The sequence below is a fragment of the Myiozetetes cayanensis genome, unplaced genomic scaffold, assembly GCF_022539395.1.
Source record: "Myiozetetes cayanensis isolate MyiCay16 unplaced genomic scaffold, myiCay2020 scf7, whole genome shotgun sequence".
NCBI lineage: Eukaryota > Metazoa > Chordata > Aves > Passeriformes > Tyrannidae > Myiozetetes > Myiozetetes cayanensis.
This window is the reverse complement of record NW_026087964.1, coordinates 49544465-49558839: the sequence shown is the minus strand read 5'-3', so window position 1 is coordinate 49558839 and position 14375 is coordinate 49544465. Positions and strand designations below refer to the sequence as shown.

At 39.2% G+C, this 14375-nt stretch overlaps 1 protein-coding gene across 7 annotated transcripts in view; it reads left to right on the top strand.

Moving 5' to 3' along the window:
- PDLIM5 (PDZ and LIM domain 5) overlaps nucleotides 1-14375 on the top strand; it is a 128064-nt gene that overhangs the window by 31420 nt on the left and 82269 nt on the right. For all 7 annotated transcript variants that reach the window (XM_050338653.1, XM_050338650.1, XM_050338649.1 and 4 more), the window contains exon 3: nucleotides 9370-9521. In XM_050338653.1, coding sequence (XP_050194610.1) covers nucleotides 9370-9521 — 152 coding nt within the window. The remainder of the gene's footprint in view (nucleotides 1-9369; nucleotides 9522-14375) is intronic.

The following is a 14375-nucleotide window of genomic DNA, read 5'->3' as shown; positions in this document are numbered from 1 at the left end:
GCAGCTTAATTCTTAATTCTTTGAAGGAAGCAGGTTACTTTCTGCTTGTTTATGCATGCCTGGTTTCTGGAGAGGGGAAGTGAGACAATGGCTGATGTATCATGAAGGATTCAATTTGTAGTAGCATCTTCTTGCCACTGGCTGTTATTTTTTGTCAGATTGGCTTTTGGTTCATCCTCTCCACTTAATTCTCTACTTTGCTTTCATGTGTAGAATTGCTTCATTAGTTGCATTTCCTTCTCACTGTTGCCATGTACGAGGCTCTTTGTCCTGTGAGAGATACTCAAAGGCAAAAAAATCAGAGTATCTTTAAATTACACAGTATAATGTATTATGCTATTTGTATTTCTAAATTGGGTGTTCTGGCAAGCATGGGTAGATTGCATCCCATTTGACACAGAAAAGGTGTATCCCATTAAGGGGGACTAAATCATAGACCATGAAAACCTTATGAAAACAAGATGACACATATTGTCTACTAAGATTACTAAGACGATGGATGTACAGTTAGTTGCACTAATGTTATCATCTGTAAAGGAATAAAAGTAACCCTCTTTGGGAAGGGAGGAAGTGCACTATTTTATGTGCCAAAGATATATGTATGACCTTTACAGCATGGATATTAATTTCTTTGGAAGTAGCAGAGCTCAGTCCCTTTTGCCACTTCACACTTCAGCTCCATTAGAGAAAACTAACTCTGCTTTGCTTTGGGTTTGTTCGGGAAGCCTCAGCAATAAAACTTACTTAGTAACTTTCCAAACAGTTTCTTCCAAATGAGACAGGCACTCGAAACTTTTGTTCTGATGCAAATAGCATGGCTCATAAGTTGATGCCTCTTCAGCAGTCCCAAGTAATCAATGTGCTTTAGCTGTGGACTTAATTTGTGTTGGCCATCCAAAAAACCCTCCCAAAAAACCCAGAAACCAACCCCACTACTGGAGGCAGCTCCCAAAAGCAGACGTACAAAGTTTGTGTTTCTAGCTACGTTTCGTTCCATTTTCTCTTTCTGTCTCTCCGAGAAAATTAAGTAGGCAGTAATTTTTACCCACTGCCATATAGTTTCCCAGGGAGAAACCTGGATTAGTTCTGTAAGCTCTCTGAACAGAATAATGATCGTCCGAGAGAAGACAGCCAGTTAAAATAAACAGGTCTCTTAAGGCATGCTGGCACCATGAGAACATGGCTGAGCTCCTTGAGAGAACGCTTAGTAAAAGCTTCTAGTTTCAGGTCTTAAATATCTTCAGACATTCTGGCACTTGACTGTAAATTGTTTTCCATCACTCAAGTGTTTGAAAAGCATATATTTTTTTGGATTTGCCCATGTTCTTCTTGCAAATATGATTTTTAGCCATGATGTCTGAATTACTTTGCCTTAGTCCTTTTGACAACTTGTTTTTTGGCATTGTGACATTACTTCTTCTCCAAGTCAGAAGATTAGTTGTATCTTGTTATTCAGAAGTATTGCCCATCTCATCTTGGTTGCAATCTTTTCATCTCTTTGTTGTCCTGAATGCTCCAAGTGGCTTGGAAAAGCAAGACCAGATGCTTAGTCTTGTTAGATGCCAATAGAGCTACACTTGAACAGAATAGTTTCTTTATTCCTCATTGATGTCATTGTGAATTTTAATAATCATTTGAATTCCAGTGGGTTTGTCCACATTTTAACTTGTATATTAGTGCCTGGATAAAATGTTTAAGCTACATGTAAAATAGGTGAATTGTATCAGAGTTTATTGCTGTATATGTAGTTAGCTACTTCCCTTTCACACAAGCAAGTTCAAAAGCAGGGATTGTACTTTATAATAACTGCTACTGGGCTTGTAGTAATCACAAGGTAGTGTTGTTCTGTCAAAAATTAAAGCTGAAGGCACTTTTTGTGAAATTGTTTCTGCTTCCTCACATTCTGCAGCGGTTGGACTGTCGTAAGGGAAAGGGGGAGAGGTAGCAAAGGTTAAACCTGCTCATGGAAGAGCAGAGCTGCGAGGAAACCATGATTAGTCGAGCCATGACAAGTAAGAGATGGCACCAGTTAATAACCCTTCTGGCATCAGCATGTGGAAACTGTTCCTGCTTATTATCAACCTGTTCTGAGGCAAGCAAGGGAAGCTGAGGACTGCTGCTGGCATTAATGTTGATTTGTTTAGCTTTAATTGATTGAAAAATAAAACAGCACATATTCAAAAGGCCTATACATTGTGCAGTTACCCTGTTTTGTAAACCTAATTTACATTTTTTGGATCCTTTTCTGCATCAACCTGATTGTGTGTAAAATTAACTTACGCTGTGTGGTGCCTCTTCTGTGTTGAGAGGTTGACGTCCTCTTGTGCTCCTTTGTAGATGTGTAGCTTCATGTTTAGTGTATTCAAGGATGGTTTTTCTTTTTTTTTGGGGTGTGGGGCAGTAGATAAATATTAAATATTCAGAGAAAAATTTTAAGGAGAAAAGAAAGCGAGTTGAAGCCATTTGTTTTCTTCCTGAAATGTGAACCCACAGGTGTGCTCAGCCATGTTTGCATAGAGAGAAAGCTCAGACTTTGTGTTGATTTTTGTTTGGAACTGTAGGGATACGCTGCTCAATCACATTCAAATATATGTTGTTGTCAGGGTTACTGCTGTCAGAGCTGAGAATGAAATGTGAGAGATGGTTTTGTGGTTCTTTGCTGGCAAAATGAACGAATGCCTGCGGGCACTCCCCATTTTTCTGTGGGCTATGATGAGTCCAAAGGCTGTTTTGGGTCTGCTTCAACCAAGCCACTGCTGCATCACAGTGAGGGAGCTGCTGCATATGGAAGGAAAGGGATGAAGCAAAACTGGAGAACTTAGGAGGACAGGTCAGGAGGCAAGGATAGCCCTATTGCCAGACTCTCTTGCCAGGACTGGGGTAGTACTTGCTGTTGGGATCCACAGACAGACCAAGAAGTATAAGTTGGTACTTTACCTTACACTGTTTTTTCCTTAGGCATTTTCTTTAAAGATTATTGTTGTGCATGCCGTAGCTTACAGCTTTATAAATCAGTCTGAAAACACCTCTCAAGTTATGGGGACAAAAAGGAGGGAAATGAAAACATAGCAAGTGGAAATTCAGCCACATGGAGTCTGGTGAGGACAGGGTTTCCTGGTGGTGATACATAGCAAAGTACTCTGGTAATCAAACAGGTTTTTTGACCTAAGCTAACTCTGATAGTTTCTTTGTTTGGGGAAAAGCTTTTTAGCTTATTTGCAGGACTATCTTATAACCCCTTTTTATAGCTGGTTGTGTCAGTGCTTTCCACAGCAAACCAGGCATTAGAGTTCTTATAACTCAGCTGTATAAATTTGATCTGGACTTTAAAACGGGTATGTATGTTCTTGATTTGGAAGTGAGTATCAAGGCTGGCTGGCTAATCTGTTGGCTATGCAAATAATATTGCTGTAGTAAAGGCTGCGAGGAACAGGATACACCTCTCAGTTTCCATTGAATGCAGAGGAAGCTTATTTGCCACAATGAGCAGGTGCTCTCATGCCTTTTATTTTTTTTTTTTCCCCTTCTCATGCAGAAGTTTTAAGCTGGACCCTAAGTGTCCCAAACCTGTCAGGAGTCTGGAGTGTAAGTTGGGTTTTGTTTTTGCTTCCTTTTCACCATGGAAGCAGGCGAGGAAGGGCTTTGGTGTGCTGTCCTGTAAGAGAGATCATGCTGGAGCAAACTGTTACCTTATTTGTGCCTGTGGTGTTCAGGTGTTGGCCCTGGGTGTTCCATGCTGCTGCCTCTGCAGGTTGTGAGGTGCTGGGGTCAGTAGTCAAGTCAGACAAGGGCAATTTGTGTGATGCAGTTAGTACAACTACAGAACATAAGGGTGTCCCCTCTTTTGTTTTGGAGCAAGCTTGTGTTCTTCTCTTGCAGCAATTCACCAAAGGGGTGCTTTTTAGCGTACTTTGAGCTCTATGTATGTTTGAGAGGGTGCTGTTAAAATACTGGTTATTGGTGCCAGGTGGTACTTTGGTCAGGTGAAATGAGGCTAGGGATAAGCAGTAGTAGTAGACAGCAGATAGTGGTAGATAAAGATAGTAATAGGTAGTGAGTGTAAATATTAATATAAAGTGTATAGTAGCAAGGAGATAAAGTGGTTTGAATGTCTGTGAAAAGGCAGAATGTTATTTGATCAAAAAGAATTTGCCCCCTTGCTAATTCTGTGATTCTGCAAAGTTCTTTTGTAATATTCTTTCTCCAAATGAGTATGTCGTGGTTCGGCTTTTGACTTTTTAAAAAATACTTTATTATCAGGAGGACTGTAGACTGAAAGAGAAGCAGGAGCAGTAGTGATACAAAGATTATTGTCTGATTGCCTTCTGCTTTGATTATTCATGACTTTAAACTGAATTGCTAAATCCAACTGCTTATCAAATGCTCTAGGGGTAAAAATGAAGCTGGAGGGATGTCAGCTAGCACAGGGAGTTTTAAACCAGGCTCAATGAGTTACATTCTGAGAGAAAGTTGCAGGTGACATTGAAGGATGTTTGTGCAATGGGGAGGACATTATTTACTGTCAGACTATAAAATAGTTTCTTTGGGAAAGTGGTTGTGATACACTATCACACAAGCTGGTTGCAGCTAGGATTGATTTCAAGACAGTTTGGAAAAGATAAAAGGCAGCTTACGTCTCTAGTCAAATAGACCTTTGTCCTATGAGTAACTGCTATTTAAGTAATTCATTACTGCATAAAAGCAAAATAATGACAGCTCAAAGAAGAATTGCTTGTCAAGTTTTCTTCTTAGTCATGTAAGAGAAAAATAGATGATTATATGTTAATTAGAAAATAATTAGGTTGCAAATTACATTGATTCAGAGATAGAGGCACATGTGTGTGCACACATGCAATTTTCCTGGAAAGGCTGTTTCAAAATATCTCCTTGAAGCTTAAAAGTAAAAAAGTTGTTGGTTATTGCAAATAACAAAATAATGTGTTGGCTAAAATTTACCTCAATAAAACAGTTGCATTCCATAAATTAATAATTTAAATTCAATAAAATTTAGCTCAGTAAAACACTAAAACAGTGTTTTGGGCTGTTTGCTTTTCAAATCCTTAGTTATAGAACTACACTGACTTTTTACACCTTGCTTTTGGAAGCTCATCCTGGATCAAGAACTGCTTTACTTTTGTTCTGTCTCCATTTTGGAATGTGCTTTTGGACAATATTTGCAGTTTTGGAATTCTGATGCTTAAAACCACAAGAACAAGGTATTTTGGGGAGTTTGTTTGTTTTGTTAGTGGGGTGTTTTTTTTGACCAAACAAAATTGAAATATAATATTAGATGGGTTATTTTACTTATGTTTGTTAGAAAGCATCGTGGGCACGTGTGGATGGCATAGCCTGGCTTTTGGCTTTAAGCTGTGAAGCTGATTGCTACTGAGGGGCAGAGAAGAGGTTTGCTGCTGGGGGCTGTGGGAGTGATTGGTCTCAACAGGTGCCTGATTGTGAAATGTTTCTCCTCCTCGCCTCCCCTTCTGTTTCCAAATGAGCTTCCCAGAGTACAGAGACATGGAATTAAGTAGGAGGAAACATTCCTGGTTTGGCAGTTTTCTAGCTTTAAACACTGTGGTGTAACATCAAGAGAAAAAGTCTCCTTTATTTTGTAGCTGTGGTTCATACTTGATTTTAAAAACTTGGGTCATATGGTAAATACAGAATAAAAACAGATCCATCAAGGATTTGAAGAATATTTGTGGTACTTAGAGGTTAGCTGGATTCTCAGATAGCCACTTCTATAATTTTAATTCTGTACTTTTCTGCACGTACATCCTGTTACATTGATTCCATGTGGTGATACAGGCAAATTTAATAAAGGCATGTTTTAAGGATATGCCTTTTTTCCAGGTAATATTGTACTTTTATGGGGGATTGATGCAGGATAATGTTACTAAGATAAGGATAAATTTGCAGCTTAGAGAACAAAATCACTTGCACAGGACAGGAAAACAAACAAAAAAAAGGTGTACAAAAGTAGTAATGAGATAAACATGTAGCTAATAATACATAAGAAAACTTGAAATGGTATTTATAAATCTTCTGCATCTGTTGTTTTTTTCAAAATCTAGGTGAAAAAAATAAATGGAGTTAGTTCCCATTGTGACAAGGAATGTGTAGAACCTTTCTCTTGTTTTTGTTTCAAATATGTATGCTGTTTTGGTGCAAATAAGTACACAGTTTTGTATATGTAATCTCCAGTAGATATATTAATTTATTGTTTGTAATGGCAATGCACAGTTAGAGCATCTAAGAAGTGCCCAGGCTGAGTCTCCCAGGGTCTGCAGTCTGGAAAAGATCTTTAATTATTTCAAATGTTCTACATTTGAAACCTGTGTTCGGTGTAGGTGTTTGTTTATTTTCATATACTTGTTCTTGAGATAATATTCCTCTTGCATCTGTGGTAAAATTGCTCTTGTAGCTTCAGTCCCACTTCATTATAGGTGTCAAGGATACTGGCCAGTACTTTCAGGGAAGACTTGTGCCCTGGCTGAGATTTCCTAGAAGTATCAACCTCACCTCTCTTGATTAGTCAGGTCTCTTATTCAGAATCAGTAGGTGTTACTTAGAAGTCTTATCCACTGTGCCTAGATAAGGAGATTACTGCTCTGGCATCCTTCTGCGTGTGCAGTTCTTCACACTCTTGCCCAGTAATTTGTCCAGATATGTCTCTGACAGCCTCATCTGCAAGGCATATTCAGTTCCCTGTCTGTACAGCAGGACTCATGGGCATAGCCAAGGACTCATCGTGCTTCTCAGGATCTATCTGCTCTTTTCCTCACCTCCAAGGTGCAATTTCCAGCTGTATTTTTAAGGGGTTTTCATGCTGAGGTTTTACTGAAATGATTTTATATCTGCCTTTCATGTGTGCTTGCAAAGAGTTTCATCCCCTGTAAGCAACAGTTTAGGAATGACCTCTTAAGAGTCAGTTATGGTTATGTGTTGGCCACTAGAATCAAACAAAAAAGTTTGGCTTTTTTTTAAAATTAATAAATTAGTTTTAATTTACACATCTGTGGATTATAAGGCCTCCCACCCCACCATGAAAATATTTACCCTGCTGCCTGCTTTTGAAGTCTTACTTTTGAGTTGTGTGTAGGTTGCTTTTTTTTCTTTTTTCATCACAAATTACAACATGTCAGCATCATGTGCATTTGAGCACGTTCTGAGAGCTAAATTTTATTCAGTTGGGGAGCCCAATCACAAAGCACAGCGATCCATTTGACCTTTAGCTTTTAGCACCCTTACGTTCCTTTCCCTTTTCCAGACCTTGCTGGCAAATGTCAGCATGCTGTAACATATCATTTTAGGGATCTGTTTATGGCTGGTTCCACCCCTCGCCCAAAGGTTTGAGGAGTTTTCCTATAAATAGCTATGTTGGTCATAGCTTTCTATATGCTTGTGGGGTTCCCTGATCAGTGTTTTATAGTAACCAGCTCTCTTAGCTCAGAATTTGAGTGTGAACACCGAATTTTGAAGGAATTTTGGCTTTGATTGAAGTCTTTTGTAAAAGGATGCACTATAAAAGTCGTAATTCTTATGATTTTAGCAAGTCAAAAAGTTTTTCTGAAATCAGAGCATCTCCTTTTTCCTTTGTCTTTTCAAAGACCAGCCCCCAATATTTCATGCATTATTACCTCTTTGCCATAGATAATATTCAAGACTTAAACCTCATTTCTTCTGTTGAAGTGAATGATGTGGAGACAGGTGACTGCACTTTGTAAAGGAACAACAAGGAACCAAAACTTCTTGGTCCCTACTGAATGACCTAAAACAGGAGAAGTTAAAAACCAGTAGAAATGAAAGCCTTCCTTCTTTCTGCCTGCCTTGGAGAAGTTATAGAATCATAGAATTGTTAAGATTGGAAAAGACCCCTAAGGGCCACCAAGTCCAACCACCAACCTAGCACCACTACCAGGTTCACTACTAAACAATATCCTCAGGTGCCATATCCACACTTTTTTTTAATGCTTCTGGGGATGGTGATTCCAACACTTCTCTGGACAGCCTCTTCCAATAGTTGACAATGCTTTCCATGAAGAAATTTTTCCTAAAATCCAAACTACACTTCCCCTTATGCAACTTGAGAGCATTTGCTCTCCTCCTGTCTCTTGTTACTTGGGAGGAGGGACTTGACTCCCACCTCACTACAACCTCCTTTCAGATAGTTGTCGAGTGATAATGTCTCCCCTCAGCCTTCTTTTCTCAAGGCTTAACAACCTGTTCTCAAGTCATGTGCTATAGCACAGTTGGGGCCCAAGGTGAATTCCACTTTTGGAAATGAAGTAGTTCTGCTGCTTGCAGCACTTCCCTAGAAACAGTGATTTCTTCAAGGAACAGACTCATACTTACAGGCAAATAACTGAGTTGTGGGGTTTTGTATGTACAGCACCAGCAGCTACAGCACCTCTGCTGGAAGATAGGAAATATATCTGGACAAAAGAGGGAATTTGCATCATTCAGGACTGCTCTTCGCAGCCAGCTATAAAATGATTAGGAGACTGAAGACAGGGATATATATCAGTGCATAGATCTTACTGTGTGTTGCTATATTTCTGTTTCTGTTGTTGGGAATGAAGGTAGTTGAAATCAGTGGCATCATATGAAAATATTACAGTTGGAGCCAATAATATGAACTTTACAAAGGTTTCTGTTTCAAGACTGTTTCATTCAAGTGGACCAAAGGCAGTTGAGCTGAACTTTGACAGTGACCTGGATCAAAGAGTCAGACTGCTCAAGAGGCCTTTCTTATTCTGGTCTGAATATACTGCAGGTCACTGGGGGCTGTAAACTTACTGAGAAAAAGGCAAAATAGTATTCTGTAACTGATCAGTGTGTAATATTGAACTTTTGACTTTCTGGTAGTTGCAGCTGGGAAAAAGTCATCTTTACTATTAATGGAATCTTCCACACACCAGACTAGTCATTGATAAATAAATTAAGCAACTTCAAAAAGATACTTAAGTGGAAAATCTAGAATAGAAAGAGCTGGTTTACAACCTTTCTCTCTCGTCTTGTGAGAAAAATTTCATGTATGAAGAGAAAAGTGACTGGAACTTGGCATGCAGGAGACTGTGAGTGCCTGTCCCTGCTTGTGTCTCTTGGTGAATGTCCATAGCTTCCAGCCAGTAGAGTTTGATTTGGAAAAACAGGCAATACTATGCAGTACTTTCCCTGTCACTGAAGTGAAATGAGTAAATATTGCAGCAGTTTTCACAGGGATATGTTCACAGGACTCACAAAGGAGAAACGATTTTTTTGTTTTCTTTCTATGAAACAGCACTGTGAATAAGATATTGTGATTTTGTGTTCAATATAAACATAAACCATCCAAGTTTCTCATTTACCATTCTTGTCATGTTTCAGCTTAATGATGGTGGCAAGGCAGCCCAAGCCCATGTGGGGATAGGTGATGTGGTTCTCACCATTGATGGGATAAGCACAGATGGGATGACTCATCTAGAGGCACAAAACAAGATCAAGGCATGTACAGGCAATTTGAACATGACTCTGCAAAGGTAAGATACTTTTATTTAAAGAGAATTGATCATAGTTGTAACTGTTGTTTGGAGGATAAAAACATGTAAATGGTTTGCCAAAGTACATGGAGTTAAGTGGAAATAATTGAAAGATGTGCTGCCATAGCCTGAAATCTGTCTTGATTTATAGTGTTTTAGAAAAGTTATTAGATGTTAATTATGTGAGTTGACAAAGACCTCTTCCAACTTTATGTCATCTAATCTAGTTCCTTTTGAGCTTCAGTTTTGTTCAATTCACTTATTTAAGCCAAACCAGGTCTTATACAGGCTTTTTTTCCCCTGCTCCAGCTGACTAGGGGCATTTCTTTTTTGGGTTCAAGTCCAACAGCATCATTTTTATTGGCAAACAAAATGATGGATTTAAACAGTTAAACCCTGAGTTAAATGGATGAAAATACTGCAGCTCAGAGTCTCCGAGGTACCTTTCCTGAAGTGAGACTACCATTTCACGAAGTATCAGCCTCCCTTTGCTAATTGAGGCATCTCTACAGAGGTTACAGTTAGTCAGGCCTTGTTCCTGAAACATAAGATATTATTCAATCCCAGCATACCTCTGCTAGCCTGGAACTATGTTTTGGTAGGTGTTAGAAGAAGGGAGCAGGATGCTCACATATGGGTTATTGAATCTGGAGCAGGAAGAGCAGCAGCACAAGCAAGAAATTCCTTGAAGCTCTCAGAAGTCCCCCAGGGCTAAATATTATCTTTTGTTAGAGGACTGCTATTTTGATTTAACGATGTGAGTGAACACCATTGGAGGAGGATTGGCCTCTGAATCCATCACAAAGGGAGAAACATCTTTTCTTGTTTTCAAAGAAAACAAGGGCAGCTGTACCCTATGATCGCTGTTCGTGCCTGCCTTCAGCAGTGCAGAGTTCCTTGATGGGTGTTGGTTGAGATCCGTAACATATCTCTTCACCAGTTACTTATGTCTTTTGTGGCAAATTATCCTGCCCTTAATGAAAGGGCAGGATAACACCTGAGACTTCATCGGTGTTGAAGCGGTGACGTCGTAGATCTGACAAACATCCATCTCTCCAGGGTGGTGATGCTTGTTCCCAGCCCTAAGTGACGTGCATTTGAATGGTTGTATGAGCACTTTCTTCTGTAAGAGTCTACAGTTCAGCCCTGCTTGTTGTTTCTTGTTTTTCTTGTTGTCCTATACTTTGGTCCTTAGCTACCTTTAATAAGGGATTCCCTTTTCTCAGTCTCTGAGGAAATGAGTATCTTGTGGTGTGGTTCATGCCTAGGGCGTCTTCTGGAGTGAAACTTGTGAGGTGGCATTAAAAGTTTCTTGATGAAAGAGAAGTATTATACCAGCTCATTAGAAGAATTATGTGTTGTTTCTAGTGTGTCATTTGCTTTTCTGACTCCCAAAGAGACAGGCAGGTTGTTTAGAAATGCACTTTCCAGGAGCCCACTGAGTCACTCCAGCAGCAGCTGGGAGTGAAGGGGGGCAGGGGGTGGCCCACTTTCTCCTGTCACCATAATTGGATGGGCAGGGTTACTATCAGATATAGGAAAGTAATAGCAGGTGTGTCTCGGTCAGGCAATGACTTGTCTGAGGCTGCTTCTGGTTGATTCTGAGATGAGTGGTTTGAAAATCGAATTAATCATGGGTTAGCCTGGTCCCCTCCTGTTCACACCCTTCCTACCCAGTCTAGCATCTGACTCACCACTGCTGGCTACCTGACAGCTGAAGACTAAGTCAGGATCAGACTAACAGAGATCAAAAGAATAGCCTGGGTCCCATCTGGGGATGGGATAGATGTCCTGTCTTGTGGCTCTTCTGGTTTGCAGTCTCATGGTCTCAGCTGTTTTGAATTCTGCCTGGATCCCAAGAAACCAAAGCTGTAGACAATGCTCCCCTGACTCCTCTGCCTGTGAAAACTTCCTTGCTCTGCTGTTTAACAGATTTGCTTTGATTGCTTATTTGATCTTTATAGATTGGAAGAAAATGCTTCTTGGAGTCAGACTGGCTCATGCGAACTTGAGATGCTGGCTGCTCATGGGAAAGACAGCTTAAGAGTATAAACAGTGTGGCAAGATAAGCCATTTTAATATTAAGGGTTCTCCATACCTAAATTCTTCTGTTCCTACTTCTTCCCCCAAATCAAAACAGAGCTAAATAAAATATTTTAAGCTGTTATTGTTCACATACAAGATTAAAAAGATGCTGTCAATGTGATACAAAGCTGGCCTTCAAAATAAGGGCCGGTGCCACAGTATAGGGAAATCTAAGACATATCTTATTTTGTTATTACTGCTTTTAATTGTCTTTAGTTTTTACACTTCTGAGATTTTATCTACTTTCCCATAGTCTACTGGTAGTTTGAACTACAATGCAAGAAAGTTGAAAGACTACCTAAATTCTTACATACTGCCCTAGTTTGCTTTTGTTTTAGAAGAACACAATGATGAGATGGTTATTTTTGTTACTTTGAGGTCCAAGAAAAATGGAAGAGCATTACATCTTGAGGTGATGGCTTTTGCACTGTGAGCACGTCCATGTGGTATTTGTCGAAGGTGTGAAAGAACTCTGTTTGAGCAAGTTAGTTGTGGGGGCCAGAATATATTTTGTAAGTTCAATTTGGTACATTTTTGGTGGTAGAACTGAGTGACTTTTATTCACAATAGATTGTAAGAAGTGCTATGCACTCATCAGTGGATGCCTGCTTTACTCTTGATCAGTTATGATTTGACAGAGACTGATGTAGAATATGTGGAAGTTAATATAGTGGTGCGGACTTAAGTGTAATGTGAAAATAATGGCAATTGCTGGGTTTGCCACCAGCCTCCTGGCATGTCAGAGACGGGGCTGGCTGTGCTGTGTGCTAGGGAGGGATTAACCAAAGTAATCAGTACTCGTTTGAAAAAGAACTGTGCCTTCTTGCTCTGTTTTTTTAGGGCCTTTTTAATGTGTTATTAGGGATCAAAATGGTAGTTGGTAGAAAAGCAGGGCTGCACCCTGGGGATGGTTAGGCCAGTGAACCTGAGTGAGTCCCATCTGAGGGTGATGTACTCCAGCATCCCAGTGTGCTCTGTTGCCACGGCATGACACCTTACCTTTTAAAAGCTACGAAGGAAACTTCTTGAATCTTCATGGCAAAGGTGAAAGATTTTTTATGAATCTTTATTCTTTATGATCAGATTCCTTATTATAAATATTTTAACTTGATAGTTAGCCTATTCAGGTTTTCACTTGGTTTCCTCTATTCTTTATGTGCTAAGTGGAAAAAATAAAATTAAGGCGAGCAAAACAAGGGGCAAGAAGTAGCTTGCCTGGGAGGTTGGAAGAGATATTTAAAGCAGTATCTTCAATAACTTTGCTTACAGGTTTAAAGCAGTATATTTATGGAGGCAGGTGTGCATGCATGTGGAAAACCAATTTAGATGTTTTGTGACTTGTAATTGAATATCGGCAAAATATTTGAAGTGTGAATAAAAGCTTCCCTTTGTCCTGCATAAGGCAGTATTGCAGCTTGGTTTTTTAAATATGGAATTGTTTTGTGCAGCTGTCACCATTGCAAGTCCACTTTGCTGAGAAATTGCTTAGATACAAATGGACAGAATTGTGCTTGGCAGCCATGTATGCAGTAAGATGTGCTTAATATTTGCATGTGTTGGCAAGTATTTTCAGGTATATGTCTTTAAAATCAATTAGTTCTGTAAACAAGTCTCACTGTTTTGTATTGAAGTTATACTTTTTTTTTAAAATTGTGAAATGAAATTCTGATTTTGGCATGTTATTTGCTCATTTTTCATCCTATATATGGCTCAAAAATATGGAGTGTGTTTTTCTTCTGTTCTTTTTATTTTGTAATGTGTGATTTTTAGCTTCTTGGTAGATTCCTCTCCTTCCCCCCCAGAATTTTTCTCTCTATTCATTCCTGCCTTCCTGAGACCTTGCTCTTTTGCACCCCAGTATTTTATTTTCAGCTAAAGCCATTCCTGGTTCCCATGAGGACAGATGGAAACCAGATGCTTGCTTTTTCTAGTTTAGATATATTTTCAAGTTCAGTAACTTAACATGGACTTTTATAAATAAATCTGTAAGTTTCTGAACAGCTAAGAGCCACCACCTATTTTTAAAATATTATTTTTGGGGACTGCTTCTCCAGACTTTTGCCTTAATGATTCTTTGGAAGTGAGAAAGATAAAGAATTGTGGATTTCTACAGATGCATGAGATCATGATACCTCTGAAACTTCTAGAAAAAGTGTTAGTGAGTAATACAAGGATAAAAGTAAAACAAAAAAGATGGAAAGTTTTTGGGTTTGCTTTTCTTATAATAATATAGAACTTATTTACCTCTCTATTTAGTAAAACAGATCTGCATAGGTATTGTATGATTTGTAAAGGAATTTCTTTCACTCTCTGCTTAATAAATTCAGGTGCTGAGACTGCTTGGCTTGGGAAGTGAAAGGAGGCTTCTCAAGGTTGTTTACGTCCCTGTTGCTATATTGTGTGCTTCAGAAATCTTTTTTGGGTACAGTAAGCTGTCAGTGAGCAGTTACTACTGTTCTGCTTCCAGCTCTTCAGTGGAGGAGCACGGCTGTTGGAAAGCAGTAGAGGAATTTCAGTGATGGCTATGGGTTTGGGGTTTTTTTGGGTAGGGGTTTTGTGTTGATTCTCTTTTCCCCCCTTAAACCTTTTTAAAGCATAGGGTTTGCCCAAGTGTCGCAGGTGAGCCTTGGGCCTCATGGGCATTTTTGATTCCAGAAAGGGTTTTCAGCAGTAAGGCTAGCTCAGTATACTTTTATCTTACTATTTTTTATTGGTTCCAGTTTTGCTTTTATTAGAAAACAATATAATGATATTACCATTTATTGCTTT